We start from the raw sequence: 23172 nt of genomic DNA, 5'->3' as shown, positions 1-23172 counted from the left end.
TATTTTCAATGATAGCCTAGCTGGATATAGTATTCTTGGCTGCATGTTTTTCTCGTTTAGTGCTCTGAAAATATCATGCCAGCTCTTTCTGGCCTGCCAGGTCTCTGTGGATAAGTCAGCTGCCAATCTAATATTTTTACCATTGTATGTTACAGACTTCTTTTCCCGGGCTGCTTTCAGGATTTTCTCTTTGTCATTGAGACTTGTAAATTTTACTATTATGTGACGGGGTGTGGGCCTATTCTTATTTATTTTGAGGGGCATTCTCTGAACCTCCTGAATTTTGATGCTCGTTCCCTTTGCCATATTGGGGAAATTCTCCCCAATAATTCTCTCCAGTATACCTTCTGCTCCCCTCTCACTTTCTTCTTCTTCTGGAATCCCAATTATTCTAATGTTGTTTCGTCTTATGGTGTCACTTATTTCTCGAATTCTCCCCTCGTGGTCCAGTAGCTGTTTGTCCCTCTTTTGATCAGCTTCTTTATTCTCTGTCATTTGGTCTTCTATATCACTAATTCTTTCTTCTGCCTCATTTATCCTAGCAGTGAGAGCCTCCATTTTTGATTGCACCTCATTAATAGCTTTTTTGATTTCAACTTGGTTAGATTTTAGTTCTTTTATTTCTCCAGAAAGGGCTTTTATATCTCTCGATAGGGTTTCTCTAATATCTTCCATGCCTTTTTCGAGCCCGGCTAGAACCTTGAGAATTGTCATTCTGAACTCTAGATCTGACATATTACCGATGTCTGTATTGATTAGGTCCCTAGCTTTCGGTACTGCCTCTTGTTCTTTTTTTTGTGGTGAATTTTTACGTCTTGTCATTTTGTCCAGATAAGAGTAAATGAAGGGGCAAGTAAAATACTAAAAGGGTGGCAACAACCCCAGGAATATATGCTTTAGCCAAATTAGAAGAGATCCAAAATCGTGAGTGGGGAGAAAGGGGATAAAAAGAGGTTCAAAAAGGAAGAAAGAAAAAAGAAAAAAAAAAAAAAAAAGAAAAGAAAAGAAAAGAATTTTTTTTTAAAAAAGAAAACACCTAAGAAAAATGTAAAAAAATATATATATATTAGATAAACTATTAAAAAATCGTTAAAAAAGAAAAAGGTAACAGTTAAAAAAAAATAAAAAATAAAAAATAAATAAAAAAAAATAAAATAAAAAATAAAATTTTACCTGAAGGCGAGAAAAAAAAAAAAAAATGAAGAAGAAAAAATTAAATTAACTGCAAGACTAAAAAAAATCACAGGAAAAAAGCCATGAGTTCCGTGCTTGGCTTTCTCCTCCTCTGGAATTCTGCTGCTCTCCTTGGTATTGAAACCGCACTCCTTGGTAGGTGAACTTGGTCTCGGCTGGATTTCTTGTTGATCTTCTGGGGGAGGGGCCTGGTGTAGTGATTCTCAAGTGTCTTTGCCCCAGGCGGAATTACACCGCCCTTACCCGGGGCCGGGGTGAGTAATCCGCTCGGGTTTGCTTTCAGGAGCTTTTGTTCCCTGAGCGCTTTCCGTAAAGTTCCAGAGGACGGGAATACAAATGGCGGCCTCCTGGTCTCCGGCCCGGAGGAGCCGAGAGCCCAGGGCCGCACTCCCCAGTGCACCCTCAGAGAACAGCGCCCAGTCACTCCCGTCTGCCTGACCTCCGGCCGTGCCCCGAGCTCACCGAGCCTGCGACCGGTTCAAGGTAACACGGAGCTGCGAGCTTACTGTCGGCTCTGCCTCTGTAGCCGGCTTTCCCGTTCCAATACCCGCAAGCTCTGCGACACTCAGACACCCCCGATCCTTCTGTGACCCTGCGGGACCTGAGGCCACGCTGACCCCGCGTGGGCTTCGCCCCGGTTTAGCCTCTGGAGCGATGTCCCTCTGCGGAACAGACTTTTAAAAGTCCTGATTTTGTGCGCGGTTGCTCCGCCGCTTGCCGGGAGCCGGCCCCTCCCCCCGGGGTCTATCTTCCCGTCGCTTTGGATTCACTTCTCCGCCGGTCCTACCTTTCAGAAAGTGGTTGTTTTTCTGTTTCCAGAATTGCTGTTCTTCTTCTCTTCGATCTGCCGATGGATTTTCAGGTGTTTGCAATCTTTAGATAAGCTATCTAGCTGATCTCCGGCTAGCTGAAGCAGTCTCAGCTTGCTACTTCTCCGCCATCTTGACTCCTCACTCAAATCCATGAGATTTAATGACATCATAATCAGTCGAGTTCCCGATTTTCTTTTGTACTCACTGCCTGGACCAACTACTTGAGTGATCAGGAAGGGCCCCGGGACAGTCCGGCGTCATCTCGTTTGAGGGTCGAGCCTAAATGCACTTGGTTTCAGGATCCCTACGCGGTCCTGGGCTCTCTGGAGAAGCCCCCCAGCCAGGGCACAAACAAGCTGGCGAGGTTACGCGACGCACAGAGACACGGCACCTCGGGTGAGAAGGCCGGACGGGGAGTCTGTGAAAGCCTGACGCTTCTGGTGGACGTCGGCCTCTGCCCCGGGGCACAGGGCCGCCGTCCGTCGGGCCTCACATTCTAACGGGCCAGGGATCTCCTTACGCAGTAAAGGGTAATCTTCATCACTCTTACTCCCAACGCGAGTGCAGGCTCACAAAGCAGGTGTAGGAAGAGCTAAATAAACGTGTAAGGGACACTTCCATAAAGAAGGCGGCAGGGAAGTGCGACGGTGAGTTCCAGCTTTGCGATTTAAAGCTACGTGATGTCAGAACGCCAGAGCCTCATCCAGTGCTGTCCCCGGCAGCAGGGGCTGTGACCACATCTGAAGCAGTCACCGTGAGGACGAGCTCGGACAACACAGGACGGAAGAGCGGCGCATCTCATGGCCTACTGGGCGTTAGTCCTAGAGCAGCGCTGGGGCTTCAGGTCATGACTGCCCTGTTACAGCTGAACCCGGAGGCTGTGCCCGGAGCCACAAGCTGGTGGGACGGGCTGAGGCTGGAACCCAGGTTCGCCGGCTCCTCTACTCTACCCCGCCTTGTGGGGTACAAGGGTGGAAAACTGGTAAGCCAAAAATAAACATGAAAGCTAAAAAGTTGGGGCGCCTGGGTGGCTCAGTGGGTTAAGGCTCTGCCTTCGGCTGAGGTCATGATCTCAGGCTCCTGGGATCGAGTCCCGCATCGGGCTCTCTGCTCAGCGGGGAGTCTGCTTCCCCCCCCATCCCCTGCCTGCCTTTCTGTCTACTTGTGGTCTCTGTCAAATAAATAAATAAAATCTTAAAAAAAAAAAAGCTAAAAAGTTATTCAAAGAAAGGGTAGAAACCGAGGTTATTTATTTCTGAAACTCACATTTTGGTGACCCCATGAGGCCCAATGAGACACTTGGTAAAACTGTAGCACAGTGGGAACTCTATTTTTATAAATAAAACATTTTAACCTGCAACTCAGGGGATGTGAAAACTTAAGCTTTATCCATTCCTTCCTCTGAAGAGATTATTTAAGCAAGTGTCATGAAACAGCCAAACCAAAGTTGCTTTGAATTGAACCTTTTTTCAATTTTAGGATGTTTATGATTTAACTAGAAAAGCAAACCTAGAAGTATTTTACTGCCTGGGTTGGAAATCCAGGTGGGATGGGGTTTTAGCAGCTTCTCAAGCATCTGTAAAAGGCCTGCAAACGAAGTGAGTCTCTGGGCTTCACCGCCTCGGTGGGCCTCCCTGACCCCAGTGAACCACTGGTGGGCACACTACCAGGAGAATCAAGGCCCTGGACCTACCTTTTCTTCAAAGAATTTTCTTCTCAACTTGGCGTCTGTGGGAGGAACCTTTCTCCTCAGGTCTTGGTACCACTTCCTGACCACGTGTCCCCTCCAGCAGGCTTGGATCCTGGAACACAGATGTTTGACATGACTCACTCAGGATGGCCTTGACAGGTATTTCAAAACAGGGGGGAGGCCCGGGGAGGCAGTGGCCAAGGAGGGAGGCAAAGCCCCTCCTTCCCTGAGAACGAGTCACCAGCCGGCGCCGCAGCTGGGGATGTTGTGGGGAGGGGGACGGACCCTTCCTACCTTGTGGCACACTTTATTTTGAACAGCCGGGCTCCGTCGTGAATCACTCTGGTTTGATACTGGTTCTTTCTACAGAGAGGGCAGGTTTTTTTATTTGTGAACTTTTCAAACGCCTGGAGGCATGCCTGAAGAAGAACATTTCACTTAAAATTTTATGAGCAATTACTTATAAATAACATTCTTACTCCTAATGTAATTATAGTGTTCTTTCCTCTCATCATTATGAGACAGTCCGGTTTGGATTATGAAGGGAAGACGTTTCATCAGATGTTAACACCTTCCTCATGAAACTTGTTCCAAAAATGAAATTTTACAAGAACATACATGCACATACATCAAAAACTTCTGAAAATCACTTGTGTCAAGGCAGGTGAGCCCAGTATAGACGGCTACCATGCAGTCAGGACACAGGGAGCAGGCGGCCACTCACTGTGAGGAATGTTAGTAACAGCACTGTGTTACACAAGCACGTGTGGTTCTTTTGTCACTTAAAATTCGTGATTTTCAAAACAATGAATTATTCTGTAGCCTAAAGTCAGATTTCTAACTCCCGAGTGGTGATTATGGATAAAATAAGTGGTTCATCTTGGGAAACTTTCAATGAGTAAGAGCTACGCGGCTGGCACCCTGCTCACTCTATTGGGGCAGGGGGGGAGGGGGCGGGAGTCACTTACTCTGTGAAACACATGTGAACATGAAAGCAGCACCTGTGCATGAGAAGACAAAAAATGTTTGAAGTTTAAATTAGTGTTAAAAGAGCAGCAGCATAAATGCATTAATTAAAAGAAAAATTCTGAATGCTTAAAAGGTAGGCTGTGTTGTTTCTTTGAAAAATTAAAAAAGCAGATTAATAACCTTGATATTTCTAATATTTAGCATTTAAGTTGAGCACAGCACAGGCATATAATTCAACAAGAAAGACTAAGTTAACGACAGTCTGAAACATCAAACACACGTGTCTGCTAGTAAGTGTCACAGCTTCTGAAATAGGTGTATTCCCTGGGTAGATCCTGAGAAAGGAAGCAAGCTGGGGTGTGTGTTGGGGGGGCCCAGCCCACACCAGGGTGTGGGGGGAAGGGGGTGCAGAGGGAGGGGACGGGCATCTCTGTGCAGGGCTTTGTTCAGCTGAGCTGCAGTCCTGGAGTGCTTAGCATTGCAGCTCATTGACTGTGATGCTTAAACAGAGAGTTCCAGAAATAAGTCCAGAGACGCTGGAATCATCTCTTCTTTCTCAAATGTGGGGAAAGTATGCTCACAAGAAAATGTCTCCTCTCTGTGGCCCAGAGTCCCCACCACACAGTGATACTCGAGGCTGTAGGATGAGGAGGAAGGTGTGTGGTTCTCCCAGAAGAACTGGGGGATGAGAGCAGGATACCAGTGCGGAAGGAGCCCACAAGGGGGCTGGTCTTCTGGCCACTGGCTTCTCTTCTCTCCAGTGTCTGGGGCCAAGAGAAGAGATGGCGGGCAAGACTCTTGGGGATGACTGAAGTCTCAGACACATTTGATGTGATTACTGATTCAATTTCTTTGCTGGTTATGGGTCTGTTGAAATTTTCTATTTCTTCCTGTTTCCATTTTGATAGTTTGTAGGTTTCTAGGGATTTGTTCACTTCTTTCAGATTGCCAGTTTTTTGGCGTATAATTTTTCCACAATATTCTCTTAGGGTTGTTTGTATTTCTGTGCTGTTGGTTGCAATCACTACTCTTTCATTTATGATTTTGTTTATTTGGGACCTTCCTCTTTCTTTTTGGTAAGTCTGGCTGGGGGGGTTATCAGTTTTATTAATTCTTTCAAAAACCATCTCTTAGTTTCATTGGTCTGCTTTGTTTCCAGATTGTTTATTTTTGCTCTAATCTTTATTATTTCCCTTCTGCTGGTTATTGGCTTTATTTGCTTTTCCTTTTCTAGCTCCTCTCAGTGTAGGGTTAAGTTTCTCTTTTTTTTTTTTAATTTAAATTTTACTTAGTTAACATATAGTGCAATATTCAGTGATTCATCACTTATGTACAACACCCAGTGCTCGTCACAGTAAGTGCCTCCTTAATACCTTCACCCATCTATCCCATCCTCCCCTCCACCTCCCTCCATGAACCCTCAGTTTGTTCTCTATGGTTAAGAATCTCTTAGGGTTTATCTCTCTCTCACCCTTCCCCTCTTTCCCATATATTCATCTGTTTTCTTTCTTAAAGTCCACATATGAGCGAGATCATATGGTATTGGTCTTTCTCTGACTTACTTAGCATAATATATTCTAGCTCCATCCATGCCATTGTGAATGGCAAGATTTCATTCTTTGTGATAAGTGGGTAATATTCCGTGTCTCTCTGTGTGTGTGTGTGTGTGTGTGTGTGTGTGTACATTTTTTTTATCCAGTCATCAGTTGATGGACATTTGGGCTCTCTCCATAGTTTGGCTATTGTTGATAATGCTGCTATAAACATTGGGCTGTATGTACCCCTTCAAGTCTGTATTTTTGTGTCCTTTGGATAAATACCTAGTAAATCAATTGTTGGGTCATGAGGTAGTTCTATTTTTAGCTCTTTTGAGGAACCTCCATATTGTTTTCCGAGTGGCTGTACCAGTTTGCATTCCCACTAACAGTGCAAAAGCATTCCCCTTTCTCCACATCCTCTCCAACACCTGCTGTTTCTTTTGTTAATTTTAGCCATTCTGACAGGTATGAGGTAGTATCTCATTGTACTTTTGATTTGTTTCCCTGTTGCAGAGTAATATGGAGCATTTTTTTCATGTGTCTGTTGGCTATTTGTTTGTCTTCTTTGCAGAAATGCCTGTTCATATCTTATGCCCATTTCTTGATTGGATTATTTGTTTTTCGGGTGTTGGGTTTGATACATTCTTCATAGATTTTGGATACTAAACCTTTATCTGATATATTGTTTGCAAATATCTTCTCCTATTCCATAGGCTGTCTTTTAGTTTTGTTGATTTTCCTTTGCTTTTTACCTTGATGGGGTCCCAATGATTCTTGCTTCTTGAGGTAGGCCTGTATTGCAATATACCTTCATCTTGTATGCCTGCCTTTGATGTATCCCAAAGGTTTTGGAATGTAGTATTTTCATTTTCACTTCCTTCTATGTATTTAAAAATTTCTTTTATTTCCTGGTTAACTCATTCATTCTTCAGTAGCTTGTTCTTTGACCTCCATGCATTCGTGGTCTTCTCAATTTTTTTCTTGTGGTTCACTTGAAGTTTCATAGCACTGTGGCCTGAAAATATGCATGGTATGATCTTGATCTTTTTGTGCTTGTTTAGGGCTGATTGTGACTCAATATGTGATCTATTCTGGAGAATGTTCCATGTGCGCTTCAAAGGAATGTGTATTCTGTTGCTTTAGGATGAAATGTTCTGAATATATCTTTTAAATCCAGCTGGTCTAGTGTGTCAGTCAAAGCCATTGTTTCCTCATTTTTCTGCTTAGCTGATCTGTCCATTTCTGTAAGTGGGGTGTTGAAGTCCCCTACTATTATTATATTACCAGTTTTCTTGTTTATTATTATTATTATTGCTATATTTTGAGATATCATGCACGAGCAGGGCAGAGAGGAGTAGAGGGAGAGGGAAAGGGAGGGAGAGAGAATCCACGCTGGGCATAGAATCTGATGTGGGGCTTGATCTCACAACCCTGAGATCGTGACCTGAACTGAAATCAAGAGTTGGATGCCTAACCAACTGAGCCACCCAAGTGTCCTTCTTTATGTTTATTATTAATTGATTTATATATTTGGGTGCTCCTAAGTTGGGGGACATAAATATTTACTTACCATTATTAGAGCTTCTTGATGGGTAGACCCCTTAATTATGATAAAATGCTCTTCTTCCAGCTCTTGTTATGGTCTTCATTTTAAGATTTAGTTTGTCTGGGGTGTCTGGGTGGCTTAGTCAAACATCTGCCTTTGGGTCAGTTCATGATCTCAGGGTACAGGGATCAAGCCCCATGTCAGGCTCCCTGCTCAGCACTGAATCTGCTTTCCCTCTTTCCTTGTCCCCCCACCTTACCTCCTGCATGTGAACACACTCTCTCTCTCTCAAATAAATAAATGAATATATAAATAAGTATGACCATTCTGGCTTTCTTTTGACATCCATTAGCATGGTAGATGATTCTCTGTCCCCTCACTTTCAATCTGTACGTGTCTTTAGGTCTAAAATGAGTCTCTTATAGGCAGCATATCTTGTTTTTTAAGCTGTTCTGATACCCTGTGTCTTTTTATTGGAGTATTTAGTCCATTTACATTCAGAGTGATTATTGAAAGATACGAATTTAGTGCCATTGTGTTACCTGTAGAGTTGGTGTTTCTGGTGATGGTCTCTGTTCCTTTCTAGTCTTTGTTGCTTTTGGTCTCTTCCCACCCCCAACTCAAAGAGTCCCCCTTAATATTTCTTGCAGGGCTGGTCAAATGGTCATGAGCTCCTTTTTGTTTGGGAAACTTTTAGTCTCTCCTTCTATTCCACATCAGAGCCTTGCTGGATAAAGTATTCTTGGCTGCATATTTTTCCCATTTGACATGTTGAATATTCCCTTCTGCTCTGTTCTGGCTTGCCAAGTTTCTGTGAACAGATCTGCTGTGAACCTGATCTGTTTTCCCTTACAGGTTAAGGACTTTTTCCCCCTTGCTGCCTTCAGGATTGTTTCCTTGTCTGTGTATTTTGTGAATTTGACTGTGATATATGTCTTGGCGATGGCCAGCTTTTGTTGAATTTTATAGGAATTATCTGTACTTCTTGGATTTTGATGTCTGTATCCTCCCCCAGATTAGGGAAGTTTTCAGCTCTACTTTGCTCAAATAAACCTTCTGTCCTTTTATCTCTCTCATATTCTGGGATGCCTAAAATACGAATGTTGTTGCATTTTAATAAGTTGCTAAGTTCCTTAAGTCTACCTTGGTGATCCATTACCTTTCTTTTCCTCTTCTTTTCAGCTTTATTACTTTCCATAATTTTATTTTCTATGTGACTGATTTGTTCCTCTGGTTCATCTATCCTTGTTTTATGGCATCCATTTGGGTTTGCACCTCAGTTATAGCATTTTACCTTTCATCCTGACTGGATTTTAGTTCTTTTATCTCTGCAGTAAGGATTTATCTAGAGTCTTCTATCCCTTTTTTCAAGCCCAGCTAATATCCTTAAAATTGTTGTTTTAAGTTCTAGTTTAGACATCTCACTTATATCTGTATTGATTAAATCCCTGGCCATATTATCAATAATAGCCAAACTAGGGAAAGAGCCCAAAACGTCCATCAACTGATGAATGGATAGAGAAGATGTGGTGTATCTATATCTATACCTAAGAGAATATAGATACAGCCATCAAAAAGAACGGCCATCAAACATCAAAAAGCACGAGGTCTTACTATAAATATGCAGTGATGTGAATGGAGTTATATTATGCAAAGTGAAAAAAGAGAAGGACAAATATCATAGTTTCACTCATCTGTGGAATTTAAGAAACAATACAGGTGAACATATGGGAGGGAGAAGTGAAAAAAGAGAGAGGAAAACAAACCTTAAGAGACTCTTAAAGATAGAGAACAAACTGAGTGTTGATGGAGGAATGGGTGGGGGATGGGCTGAATGGATGATGGGCATTAAGGAGGGCTCTTTTCATGCAGAGCGTTGGGTATTGTATGTTAAGTGATGAATCACTGAATTCTACTCCTCAAACCAATATTTCAGCGTATGTTAACTAATTAGATTTAAGTAAAAATTTGAAGAACAGAAAGTCATGTACATACATATATACACACATACACACACACACATATTAAAAATTAAAAAGATAAAAAGTTAAAAAATTGAAAAATAAAAATATATCTTATATTTTTATATAAGGCTTACATATAATATATATTTTATATTATATATAATACATAATTTTATATATAACATTTTATATTATATAATATATAAATATATTTATATATTTCATATAATTTTTATACATAAAATAAATATATATTTTATATATTTTTATAAACAAAATATTTTTAATATTTTATATATCACATATTATATATTTGTTATAAATATATATTATTTATTATAATAAATATATTTCATTATAAATATATGTATTTTATATATTTTATTATATATTATAGAAAATATTTTATATATTTTTATTTTATATGTTTTATATAATATTTATATTTATATAAATATTTTTTATATTTATAAAAAATATTAAAAGAAAGCTAAATCCTATTTCCCCTTAATTAAGCTTTGCTGTACTCTATGATCAGCCGACTTGGTAACTGCAAGGTGTTTGTACTGGCCTTCTGGGGCAGGAGCTTGTCGCACTGATTCTCAGATGGGCTTGTGCTAGTGCAAACGCAGCTGCGAGGCACAGGGGGCAGGGCTTGGTGTAAGCCGCTCCTCTCCACTTGGCTGCACTGTGCTGCCCCCTGAGGTGTTTCATCGTTGATGGGTGGGATGAACATGGCAGGCCGTGCTCTCTAGCCCCGGACCGGAAGGTTCTTGCTCCCCCTCACTCTTCGGGGAACCTCTACAGAAGGGCAATCAGTCACCCCTCTTGTGTTCCGAGCTTCCCTCAGATCCCTACCTTTACCTTCTGCCTGTGTCCAACCTGTTTTATCCCAGGTGGGACTGGGTTTTATAATGCCACAATTTTAGGGACTCCTGGGGCACAGAACCATACTGTTCCTCTGGGGGAGTGTGTCACTATGCTTTTGCCATTTGCCTGGACCATGCCAGGAAAGTGGTCGCAGGACCCACAGCAGTGCAGAGTTTATGGTGAGGCGGAGCAGAGAGCCGGCACCCGGACGTGGCCTGCAGGCAGAGTCCCTGCTCCTGTGCCTGCAAAGAGCGAAGCATGTTGATGCCACCGGTTCTTCTCGCAATCCAGGGTAACCTCAGACTACCCTATCCACTCCTGGGTCCACCCCGCCGACCCTCCTGAGCATGTTTAAGCCAGGCATGACCCCGGCGGTGGCAGACTTCTAAAACGTGAGACTTTGTCAGATATCGCACTCTGCTCTGTATAATCCGTTGTGGTGGTCTCTGCAAACAGGGCTCCTTTCCTGCTGCAGTACCCACAGTGGTAGCTCTCTCAGACCAACTCTCTGAACCTCCTACCTTCTGGCTGATTTTCTACTTACAGACTTGCGGTTTTGTTATCACGGTCCTCAGACTGATTTCTTGGGGGTTCAGAACGATTTGATAATTATCTAGCTGTGTTTGAGGGACAAGGCAACCTTAGGGTCCCCCTAGTCTTCCTCCATCTTAACTCTTCTCCTCATACTTTCTAGAATAGTCTTTGGGTGTTTTATCAATAGATATTTGATTATCTGTACTGAATAACTTTGTACTTCCATATATTTAAAGTATTAGACTTTTACATGTACATAAATGTTCGATTTTGGCAAACATTCTCTGAGATAACAATGAATGATTAAATCGTGCTAAATGCACTAAGGATGTCCTAGAAGTTGGGATTAGACTCCAGCTGACCATGCAAACATTTCCCGAGCCACCTGGCTGTGGATTGCTAGACTTATTTCCGCATCTGTTAAATGGGTACAGTGCTTCCTTTAGTGATGCGCAAGAATTACTGGAGTCCGAAGTACTGAAATCATCAAATGCTGAGGAAATGCCAACTATTGGGAACAAGGAAAGGAAAACCAAGCACAACAAGAATAACGAGCTAAAGATGCAAAATAAACACAAGCATCTCTATGACGAAATAGAAATAAGAATTTAGTGAGAAATGTATAAAACACAGAATAGAGGAAATGGTAGGGATGATGTACCCTGAGCCCCTGCTGCCCTGCTTCTGAGACTCCGTGTAAGTTTTCATCCGTCATTCAACAGTCGGGCTCAATACTTACAGCACAGAAAAAAAGAGGTTGCTGGGGCCGGAATGACTCTGTGTGGGTCTATTAACTCTTGCTACACTAAAATGCTAAATTATACTAGATGATGATTCTGTGGTTTAAGGGTTAACATTTTACTAAAATACCTAGCTTTCATATATGTAAGATTAGGTCTTGATAGAGCACTGGAATACAATAAGTATACTTAAAATAACTTGTAAAATCAAATTAGCGAAGAACAAACGTTTTATGACTGTGAACTAACTTGTTAACGATGAAACTCATTAAAACAAATTAAGTTTGAGAGTTAAGTGTCAGGTAGAGAGTAAAGCTGGAGGTTTCCCAGGCTATGAATTTTGGGCCCACTTTGACTCTGTTTGCTGTTTTTTTTTTCCAGCAAATGCCCAAGTGCCTGCTCTATAGGAATCACAATGCTGCATACATGGGAAACTGCTGTAGGGTGGCCACTAGCTTAAAATAAAACACAAAATTCTAGCAGTGGAAGTGTCCCTAACTGCCAGGAGATGACAATGGATCAGGCAGACATAGTATGTACAGGGAAACCTTTGATCAAGATTGATTGCATTTTATCTATTATGTCATCAACCTTCTTGTGGTAAAGTTTCACGAATAAAGATTATTAAAAGATTTTACTTGAAGATTCTTACACAAATTCTTTGGAGATATGTGAGCCTAGTTTTTCATTTCTTTTATCATTTCAATTCACAAAACAACTTAAAATTTCCATTTGCTTTCATTCTTCCTGGCCTGGCCTCCTCTTAGTGGTGCCTCCAGTCCCTCCTCAGCTATTTCCAGCCAGCGGAATGGAAGCATTCCTTTTGTATGAACTTTATACTTGAGAATATCATTTGGTAAATAAACAAAACTGTTTGATGAGGGTGTTTAGCTCTTTCTTACATATACATTTTAATTAATGGAAAAGAAAACGTAAAAGTATTTGAGGTCACATAGGCAGAAGAAACTAGAAAAATGAAACCTGGGATCTTAGGATCCAGCTCAGTCTAGTTCCCAAGCCTGCTTATCTGATCTTCAGGTTACACACCTGGGGGCGAAGTTCAAATTCTTCTTTGCATATTGGGCACGGCTGCACAGAGTCCCCTTGCAGGATGGATCTTTGTTTCACTTTTTCCCATTCATCTGAGGATAGTGGTGGTGGCGGAGGTTCAAAGAGGCCCAGCTTCTGTGCTAAAGTTAAAACAATACGAAACAGAAGTTGCAATCTATTTAGAATATAGAACTCAGATACAGTTTAATGATATTATTGTGTAAACAAATTTGAAAGCAAAACATACCATGTACTTCCACTGAATGCTAATCCTCCATGGTGTATAGAAGTCAATGGTAATAATACCTCCATTTGTGGCTTATGCTTTTATTTATGAAGGATTCCCCACACCTACATCATGTTCACAATATCCTCTACAGGAGGCAGGACTGCTATCCAGTTTTAAGAAAGAAAATTTGAAGAATACTAGGCTTTCACATGTATTGGCCAAAGGTTCTCGCTGTTCACCTAATTTGTCTTTCAGGCTTCAGTGTTGTCTTCTGCCAGTTTAGTTTAGTTTAGTTTTTGCCACCAGTGACCTTCACAGAATGAGTGTCTGTCAGGTTCTTCTGTTGCTAAAAATTCTTACAATGTATAATTATTGTCAGGATCAATTCCTTACTTCAGCAATATTTGAGAGCCCACCATGTGTCTCCTCTGCATCAAGCATAGGTTACGTCCCAGTAGGAGCTGCCGCAGCTGGGGCACAGTGCTGGCAGGGTGCGAGCACCAATATCCACCCCCCACACGACCCCCAAATGAGGGAATGGGTAAAGTGCCACCCTATGGGCTCTCTTCAGATAGAAAGGGAAGTGTTACATCTACAAAACAAGAACAGGATGTTGTACCAGGAACATTCAAACTACAAAAAAGAGCTCTTAAAAATCAAAACTCTTATAGAAATGTGAAAGTCAACTCAAATACTGGAAGAGAAAGTTAAAGTAATCTCATAGAAAGTAGGAAGATGAGATAAAGCAGGAGACAGAAGATAAGAAAACTAAAGGACCAGACTAGGGAGGCCTGACATCTGAAAGACAGACATTCCGTAAAGAAAACAGAAAATCAAGAGTAAAGATATTAAAATAGCCTAAAACATTTCCCACAAGAGGAAGTGAGTTTTTAGTTTGAGAGGCCCCAGGAAGGCCCAGAACAAAGGATTCACACCAAATCCCACCACTGTGAAACATCACAGCTGTAGGGACAAAAAGCAGATTTCAAAGTTTTGTGTGTGAGAGACATAACAGGTCTCAAAAAGGGTCAGAAGTCAGAATTAGATCAGACTTACCACCACCAACACAGACACGAGAAGGCAAATCTTTCAAAATTCTGAGAAGGACTCCCATACTGAAATTCTTTATTAGCTATCAATGGACTATGATAGGATGAAGCTATCTTTGTGTCCATACGCTTATACACTGGTCTCTTCTGGACTCTTTTCCCAGGAAGCTGCTGGAGGAGTGGCTTCACCCCAATGAGGGCATAAACAAAAAGGGGAAGCTGTGCCAGCCCCACAGAGCAACTGGGCCATAGGGGAGCAAAGTAATGGGAGGTTTTAGAAGGAATGCCTCCACAAAGATGAAAACGGAAGATCACCCACTCTGTTTTAGTATATGGAAGAATATACTTCTGAGATCTTGAGGATTGAATTTGGGGCCTTTTTATGCCAGCTATTAAGACATATTACAAAACTGCTATGAATTAAAACAGTAAAATCCTGACAGAAACAGAAGCCCCTAATCATACATTCTGACTCTTCCTCCCTCTCTTGCATGAACTTGGAAAACTTGGGAAAGGCAAAATGTGGTGCTGCTGGTCAACCAAGAAAGGATAGAGGATGGTTTTAGGGAAAAATCTAATGTAAATTTTTCTATCAATTGGTTTTGCAAATACTGTATGCAAAGTAAACTGTGATGAGGTCTAAATGTGAAAGGCAAACTGTAAAAGTAAATAAAATGTGGTTTTGAAAACTTTTGTAATCTCAGAATGGGTAAGGATTTCTTAAATCACCCAAAGCATAAACAATAAAGAGAAAAACTGATGGATTTCACAGTAATCAGAATGAAGGTTTTATTCAATATAAAATAACACCTAAAATTAAAAGACCGTGCCAGACTGAGAGATCTCAGTGGCTCCATCATCAAGGGATTAGTATGGAGAGTACATAAAGAGCTCCACGAAATCAGCAAGAAGAGACCTGAGTGCAATACAATGTATCGAGAATAATGAAGAGCATATGGTTCAACAGTTACTGGTAGCTGATATGCATAGTAGTGAAAAATTACTTTTCACAAAGAGCTCCTGGAAAAATAGCTCATTTACTCTTTTTAACCTCACTCTTTTTGCAAATTAGGAAGTTCTTGCTGATGTCTAATTTAAACCTTTCCTGCTAAACTGACTATGACGATCATCTAGTTGGTTGTCTCCATAAATTATATATGCACAAGAGACCCACTACATGACTGTGTCATATTCTTCCCAGCGTCTGCATGTTCTCGGGCTGTGCCATTTCCTAGGAGACAAATAGCACTGTCTGCAGTGCAACGGGAAGTTATGAGTGTCCACTGGACTTGCTGCAGCCACAGGCTCCCCTTACACCATGCAGCAGCCCGCGGCTTCCCTGGGCTTCCTGCAGCTATCACACTTGCATGAGGGCACAGCGCCCCCCGACAAACCTAGTTTCCATGCCCCGCATCGTGTAAAAATCTTTTCTATTTCTAAATTTACAGTTTAAAATAATGAGACTTGCAAAAGATTGTAAAACCAGTATAAGGAATCCTCATGGGCCTGTTACCCACTTTTCCCAAATGTTAGTATTTTCATATCCCTTAGTTCAGTGATCAAGGTGAGTAAATTAATGTTGATCTAACACTGGCAATTAATCTGTACTCCTTACTGGATTTCATTCTTGTCTCATGGAGGTCTGTTTTTTGGACTCAGATTACACATAGCACTCAGTTGTCATGTCCCCTTTGTCCCTTGTATCTGGGACAGTTTCTCCTCATTTGCTTTCCTTGACTTGATACTTTTGAAGAGTACTGGCCAGGAAGTTATGTAGTGTCTCCATCAGTTTGGGGGAGTCTGATATTTCGTGATTAAATTCAGATATGCATGTTGGGAAGAATACCCCGGAGGGGATGCTGTGCCTTTCTCAGAGCATGAGATCGGGGGGCATGTCAGCATGTGTTCCTTTGGTGATGGCACTTGGGTCACATGGTCAGGGTGCCGCTGGCACCAGGTACCCGGTAGTTGGTGGCTATGCTTCCATCTGCGGTGCATGAGCACGCTGGGAGGCCGTGCCTGCACCCTGTGTCTCAGCAGCCACTGATGCTTGTTCTTACTGTGCTGTTGGCTGGATGGGGATTTTCTATTTCTGGCCCCATCTATGTATTTATCAGTTGTCATTCCACCGTAAGAGAGAACTTTTTCCTTTCCATTATTGATTGATTAACTTCCACCCATGTGGATTAGTGGATATTTATTGTATTCTACTATTTTTATTTTTATGTAGTTCTATCTTTATTTTCTTGCTCATATCATCCCCATCATTTTTAAACTTTAGTACATACATTCTTTCTGTAAGATTATAAATTAGAATCAGTTCTGTTCCAGGAAAAATCATAGTATTAATCTCAACTAGATTCCTTAGCTCTAATAAGCCAAAATATGAATGAGAAGATTAACTCACCTAAAGTTAATGGTGGTGGTTTTGGATCAAGAACATATTCTTTTTCTGGATCTTCCACTTTAGGGCCTTGTATAGTTTTCTTAAGTCCAGTATCTATTATTGCTTTTGTGTTTCTTTTTAGAGATTTGGATTTGTTCTCTGTCTTTTGTACCTTTGTCTTAGAGTGATCTGCTATTGAAAGATTTCGAAGTTGAAGATCATGTAAAATGTGATCTTGTAAAGCAACTGCAGTGACTGCTAAATTATCTTGTTTCGATGAATGACCCTAAAAATTAGGGAAAAAAGCCTTATTTATGGAACATTTTATAATATATCATTTGGAAGAAACCTTAAGCTTTAGTACTCAATCTGGGTGAGAAACTAGACCCTATGTCATGGTGCAGGATGCTTGACCCACGTTACGGAAGTGTGGGAAAGCCCAGTCTCCTCATTTATGTTGGTGACATAGTAATGTCTTTTCATCTGTTTGCAAAGGTCTTAAATATGAATTAATTCATTATGACCTATAAAAGCTGTGCATGCCTGAACACATTCTGCTTTACTACAATTAAATTAGACTCTAGGCAAAATCTTGCTTCCGTGATATGAAAGGGAATCCTGCATTTAAGTATGCGCTCTTTTGGCAAAAACTTAACACGGAATAAAACTGCTGGGCGCCTACGTCATGCTTGCAGTCGGTACTATGGTGGACAGTTCCTCACTGGAGCGAGCTTTGCAATTATATTTTTATACTTTCAAACAGCGGAATTAAAATGCATGAAGCACTGGGCGTTACAGGCAAACAATGAGTCAGGGAACACCACGTCGAAAACTAATGGTGTACTGTATGGTGGCTCACAATGAGAAGAAATAAAGTACAATGAAAATACAAAAAAATAGTCATGAGTAAAACAGTGTTTATTTAAAAAAATTTTAAAATTTAAATTCAATGGATTAGCACAGAGCGTAGCATCAGTTTCCGAGGCAGCCGTCAGTGACTCATCGGTCGTACGCAACACCCGGGGCTCGTGACCTCGCGCCCTCCTTCACGCCCCCCCCCCCCCCCCGCAGCCCTGATAACTTCCCAAGATGCAGAGTCTCTTAGGGTCTGTCTCCCGGATTTCATCCTGCATTTCCCTCCCTTCCCTTCGACCCCGCACCTCCACGCAGGAGCCAAGTCCTAGGAGAGCCCTCCTTCTCCGGCAGACTGACTTCACTGAGCACGATGCCCCCAGCCCCGTCCGCGGGCCGCAGAGGGCAAGACGCCCCGAAAGCCCTGGTCCCCACCAGGGCCGTACCTCGTGCTTGGACATGCTCCTCGGCGCTCCCGCTCCTCCGCGCGCCCGCGTCCGACGGCGCGTCCGGGCCTCCCGCGCGCCCTCTGCGAAGACAGAAGCAACCCGAGTCCCGCGGCACCGCCTCTCCCGGCCGCGGGGAGGACGCGCTGGAGGGTCTGCGGGACCGGGAGGCCCCGAGAGCTCGGACCTGGGCCGCACGGGGTGCCCGCGGGACTCGGGCCAGTCGGGACGGCGCGGCCCAGCGGCCGGGGCACATCCGCGCAATGTCATTCAATGTCACGCGTCAACACGGCCGCCACAAGCGGGCACGCCACGCCGGCCTGGGCCGAAGGCAGCCGCTGCCCCGACGGGGCCCCGCGCCGCGCAGTCCGTGAAGCGCGTCAGGGAGAGGACACGGACGGCGGCTCGGGACGCGCGACACTCGGGGACGACCCGGGCCTCGGGCCGCGGCGGGGCGCACGCTCGGCGGCGGCGAACACGGCCGGGGCGTCCCGCGCAGGAACCCGCGTCCCCGCCGCGCTCGCGGGCCCTTCCGGCCGCAGGGCGCGTGACCCGCCTCCGACGTGTCCTCGGGGCGGCGCCGACCGCGCGTGGGACGCGGTGCCCAGACCGCCGGGGGCCCTTCCAGAACCTTCCTTCCGCGCCCGGCCGCCAGGGCTCACGGCCCGCCGGACGCTCCTCCGCCGGGGCCGCAGTTCCCCGCCGGGAGCTCGGACAGCGTTGGCCCGTCACGCCCGCCGCGTCCCGACGGCTCCGGTGCGGGTGGGGCTCGCGTCAGGTCCTCGTGTCGCGTGGCCGTCGGCGCGCCAGTCCTCGCGCAGGGGGCGGAGCCGGCGTCGGGGGCGGAGCCGTCGGCCGCGGTAGTCTCGCGCGGGGGGCGGAGCCGGCGCCGGGGGCGGAGCCGCCGGGGGAGGCGGTGTCTTCCGGTGCGTAGCGACCCGCGGTGAACCGCGCCCGGGCTCGGTAGCGACGGCGACCACCGGCGGCCGGAGTCGCTGGCGGCCGCCCCGTCGCGGTGGCCCTCCCCGGTGTCTGGACCGGCCGCCCCAAGCGGGTAGCGCGCCCGGATTCCCACGCTCTAGGGGCCCCTACCTGGGGGCGCCGCCCGGTCACCACGTCGGGACACCGTCCCCGCCTCTGCGCCGTCGCGAGAGCGGTCCCGATGAGCCCGCGGTGCTGCGGACCGAGGACCCTCCCCGCGGCCCCTCGCTCCCCGCTCGCTCCGGCAGCTCCCGCACCGACCCCGACCCCGACCCGCGGCCTCCGCGCCGCTAGCCGTTGCCCGGCAACCCGGTGCGCATGCTCAACCGCCGCGCCCCGCCCCTCGCGGCGCCCAGCTCCGGGCCACAGCGCGCATGCTCGGCGGCTCGGCCCGGGTCCCGGCGCTCCCGCGTGGCGCACGCTCGCCGCCCCACCCCGCGCAGGCGGCCCCGCGCTCGCTCGCGCCCTCGGTGGACGTCCCCGGCCGCGGGCACCAGCGGTCTCGGCGCGTGGGTCGGGTCTCGGCCCCCCTCCGAGCGCCGTTACGTCGGTCCGTTCCGGGCGCGTGTGCACCTGTCGGCTGTTGCGTGCTCAGATCGCGGCGGGCCCCCTGCTGCGGGCACCTGCGGGGCGCCTCCTCCCCGCGGGGCCCGGCCCGCCCCCGCCGGCGCCTCCGGGTGTTGCCCCGCGTTCCGCGTCCTGCTCCCGTGGGCGCGGGCCGTCCGGACGGGCGTTTTCACGGCCCCGGTGGGACGTGGCGCGCCGTGCGTGGGGCGCAGTGGGAGGCGCGTGCGGGCCGGGGTGGGCGCCCGAGCGCCGCGGGGTCCCCAGGACCCGAGCCGACGGGAGCCCTTTCGGGGGCCGCGCGCGAGCTCGGCCGGCCGCTGTGCCCCGCTCCCCGCCCCGAGCTGGCGGCCGGCGGGACGCGGCGGGAGACCCCGGCCGGGCCTTCGGGGTCCGCCTGGCGCCGCGCGGGGCCTCCTGCGGGCCTTGAGTGTGTGTCCGCGGACCCGCCGGGGCCTGCTCGCTCGTGGCCTGGAACCCGCCGCCCGTGGCTTCCCTGCGCTGGAGGGCGGCGGCCCCAGAGCGGGGGTCCGCGTTGCGTCTGGTCCCCGAAACCCCGTCCTGGCCAGAAGCAGAGATTAGTAGACGTTCGTCTTTTTTTTTTTTTTTTTTTTTTTTTTTTTTGAATGAAGTGACTCAATTGTGTTATTTAGTGTTTGGACGGTTACTGAAATCCAGTTCGGCTGAAAGTATGAAGAAGACATAGAAATGCAAACAGTCCCCCTCCCCCGCCCCTTTATACCTCTAAGGAAGTTACAACTTGAGTAGAAATTGGTCATTGGTCATTAAAAGACCTTAAAGTGAAAGTGTCTGACATGACTTGGAGTCCATAGTCTTCTGCTGTGAGCAAGGTGACGTGAAGCTCCGCTTCTCCTAACGGTTTTCACAGTGGAATTGAGTTTCCTAAGCTGGCCAGTCCTGTCTGGGAGTTTTTAAAAGACAGACTAAACGCAAGCTAAATGTTTTTTGAGAAACCAAATTAAGTTCATAATTAATTTTAAGTTATTTAAACTTTTCTAACTAATGTTGTACTCTCGATTTATGTCGCAGTAGTAATGGGTCTAGAATGCAAGTAGGGTCTCTCTGTGGACCTGAGAGTTTTTCATTCTGTGACTGTTAGGACTGTGCCGAGGACACGGTGAGAAAGCTTTGGGTTTAGATAGGTAGATCTGAGTTCAGATCTAGTCTGACTCCTTAGGGGTCTGAATTTGGGAAGTTACTTCATTTTCCGAAACGATGGGTCCCTTCTACAGAAAGGGACATTTTCTACTTCTCTTGTCAACATCTGCCCGCCCTTTAGCAATAGCCCTGGGGATTCATCAGTTCTAGGATGGAACCTATGACCAGCCTGAGCTACTCAGAAATCAGTGTCCTGGCCACACTGACGCAGCTGGTCTGGGCATGTGACCTAACGGGGCCACTCAGGTGAATTTAGTATTTTTGTGGGAGCAACTGTAAAATTCTTGTAATTCTTCCTACTGACGTAGAAACAAGAGAAGACATGAAACAGCTCTCCTGTCATCACAACGTGAGAGCTGGTGCTGTGGGGCCAAGGTGTGAGCTGTAGAAGAGAATCACTCAGGAAACCGCCCAGATCGGGACAGGGACCAAGCCCTGGCAACATAGCTAATGCCGTGAAGCCAGCCCTACTCAGGGTTTTTACCTCCCCATGTGGCTGGGGTTCCCGTATGCTTCAGCCAGCTTGGGGCTGGTTTTCTGTTACTTGTGACAGGAATAATTTGAATGATAAGTGGGTGTGCTGTTAACCACCTGATGCCTGTGGTTAGATTAAAAATGGTCTTATGGGGGCACCTGGGTGGCTTGGTGGGTTAAGCCTCTGCCTTCAGCTCAGGTCATGGTCTCAGGGTCTTGGGATCCAGCCCTGCATGGGGCTCTCTGCTCTGCCACCCCCCCGGCCTGCTTCTCTACCTGCTTGTGATCTCTGTCAAATAAATAAATAAAATATTTTTAAAAACCCCATCTTATGTATATGAAGTGCTTAGTACAGTGCCTGCTACTCTCTGTACCCATTTTAAGGTATCTCTCTTCAACTCCATAAAGTTCTAAGAAAAATCCCCATTAAAAATTTCCCCTTCCCTCCGAGTGTCTAAAATCAACAGTTTTACCCCCAGCACGTTTTCCATCCAGAAGATGTTGGTCTTTCTTGTTAGCTACGTAGACTATTTCTGTGCAGGCTTTTGCTTGGAAATTCAAGCTTGTGATTAAGACTCTGTAATTCTTGAGAAAATCAGAGCTGAGGTGGTTGATGTTGGAAGAAGATGCTGTGGGGAGCACGTCCCTTATCCTTCCTTCAGGTGGTATCTTCTGTTCTTGGTCTCACTCCCCAAAAGTGCTCTTGATGATGTATTAGTGTCACGGCATTAAGGTTTCGTTTGTCTAAAGATGGGCCTAAGGTACTGCACGTCGGTAGACTATGTTTGCATTTTCTAAAAGCCCAGTGGCGTGCTGTTGTGTGCTTTGCAAAAGCACTCATGTGACTCATTTATTTTAGGGTTTCAAGACGCGAATGGAACGTTCTGGGAATGATCTGAAGAGAAAGGCTGAAGAAGACAAGACGCAGGTAAGGGTGTACGTAGAGGACCAGAGGTGTTTGGTTGCTCTGTTCAGTCACACAGAGAAGGGAGAGGAAGTGCCTGGGGTGAATGGCCCGCACGCCTGTGCTCTGCCATGTCTAAGCTGTGGTGCCCGGTGCCATATTAAAGAGATGCGCGTGTAAACATTGCGATGAGAAAGGAGATGATGCCTGGGCATCTCGGAGAAGGGGGTCCAAGGGTGGGAAGGCCTGGCTATTGAAGCGGGACACATGGATGCAGAGGGGAATCTTATTCTGTATCCTGCATAGGAGAAAATTAGAGAACATGTCCAAATTCTAGAACGACAGCTGGAGTTTGCCGGTTGACAGTGAGGTTTTTCCACAGTGACCCTAGAGACCAATCGCTGGGAACATATGGATCTTTGGTACATCGTGTCCACAGGGTTCACGTGTGCCCACCTCTGTGGGCTCACTAGACACTGCGTGGATCAGAATGGTTCTGCCGGTTCAACGTCCTCCCTTGCTCCCACGTTTCTTTTTTGTGATCCACAAAATGCTCTAATCCTACACAAGCCATATTCTGTTCCTGCCTCTCTTCGCCCAGTTCTTCACCTTGAAAACAAATGGAAGGAGCAGAAGTCTGTGGCACAAAGTCCATCTTCTTCCTTAATTTAATTGTCATTGAAAACAAGTTTCCTGCACTTCATTTCTCTTAATCTTTAGTATTGCTTTTAATTTTCTACTAACACTTCTAGATTTATTACTGATTTCTATTCCTAAACTTGCCTCCACCCCAGGGCTTTCTTCCGCACCCCCCAGATAACTCAAGTCCTTTTCTGTATTTTGTGATGGATGAGGGTCAGCCATTTGGGGGGCGATCTGCCATCTCTCCTCCGCCCACAGCAGTGATCCCTGTAGAGACTCAGGGATATGGTAGGAGTCCCTAAAATATTTTCTTTCCTAGAGATTATACTAGATTTTATTTTTAATAAAGAAAGAAAAAGAGCTTAGGACGAGTTGTTTTAACTCCTCTGGCAAAATGTATACTTTCTTTTTTTTTTTTAAATCTCTAACAAGAGGTATGATGATTATGTCATTCCTGTTCACATTACAGTAGAGTGGTGAAATAACACTGATGAAAATATCTTGAGCACCGGAGAAATAAGGCAGAATTATCTTATTTCAGTTCTTTGTCTATAAACTC

At 45.5% G+C, this 23172-nt stretch overlaps 1 protein-coding gene across 10 annotated transcripts in view; it reads right to left on the bottom strand.

Annotated features, from left to right (window-relative positions):
- RNF32 (ring finger protein 32) overlaps positions 1 to 19181 on the bottom strand; it is a 45490-nt gene extending 26309 nt beyond the window's left edge. For 3 of the 10 annotated variants that reach the window (XM_059172370.1, XM_059172374.1, XM_059172372.1), the window contains exons 1-7: positions 18962 to 19180; positions 17870 to 17952; positions 16593 to 16857; positions 12905 to 13047; positions 4665 to 4697; positions 3991 to 4115; positions 3700 to 3808 (exon numbers count right to left, since the gene is read on the bottom strand). In XM_059172370.1, the coding sequence (XP_059028353.1) occupies positions 3700 to 3808; positions 3991 to 4115; positions 4665 to 4697; positions 12905 to 13047; positions 16593 to 16857; positions 17870 to 17884 (690 nt within the window). In that variant the 5' untranslated portion in view covers positions 17885 to 17952; positions 18962 to 19180. Of the gene's footprint in view, positions 1 to 2143; positions 2986 to 3161; positions 3594 to 3699; positions 3809 to 3990; positions 4116 to 4664; positions 4698 to 12904; positions 13048 to 16592; positions 16858 to 17869; positions 17953 to 18961 lie in introns of those variants that run through there. The other 7 variants (XM_059172373.1, XM_059172376.1, XM_059172377.1 and 4 more) reach the window with 6 other exon arrangements.
- Between the last annotated feature and the right edge of the window lie 3991 nt (positions 19182 to 23172).

This window comes from Mustela lutreola, chromosome 4, assembly GCF_030435805.1.
Source record: "Mustela lutreola isolate mMusLut2 chromosome 4, mMusLut2.pri, whole genome shotgun sequence".
NCBI classification, from domain to species: domain Eukaryota; kingdom Metazoa; phylum Chordata; class Mammalia; order Carnivora; family Mustelidae; genus Mustela; species Mustela lutreola.
This window is presented reverse-complemented; position numbering and strand designations above follow the sequence as displayed.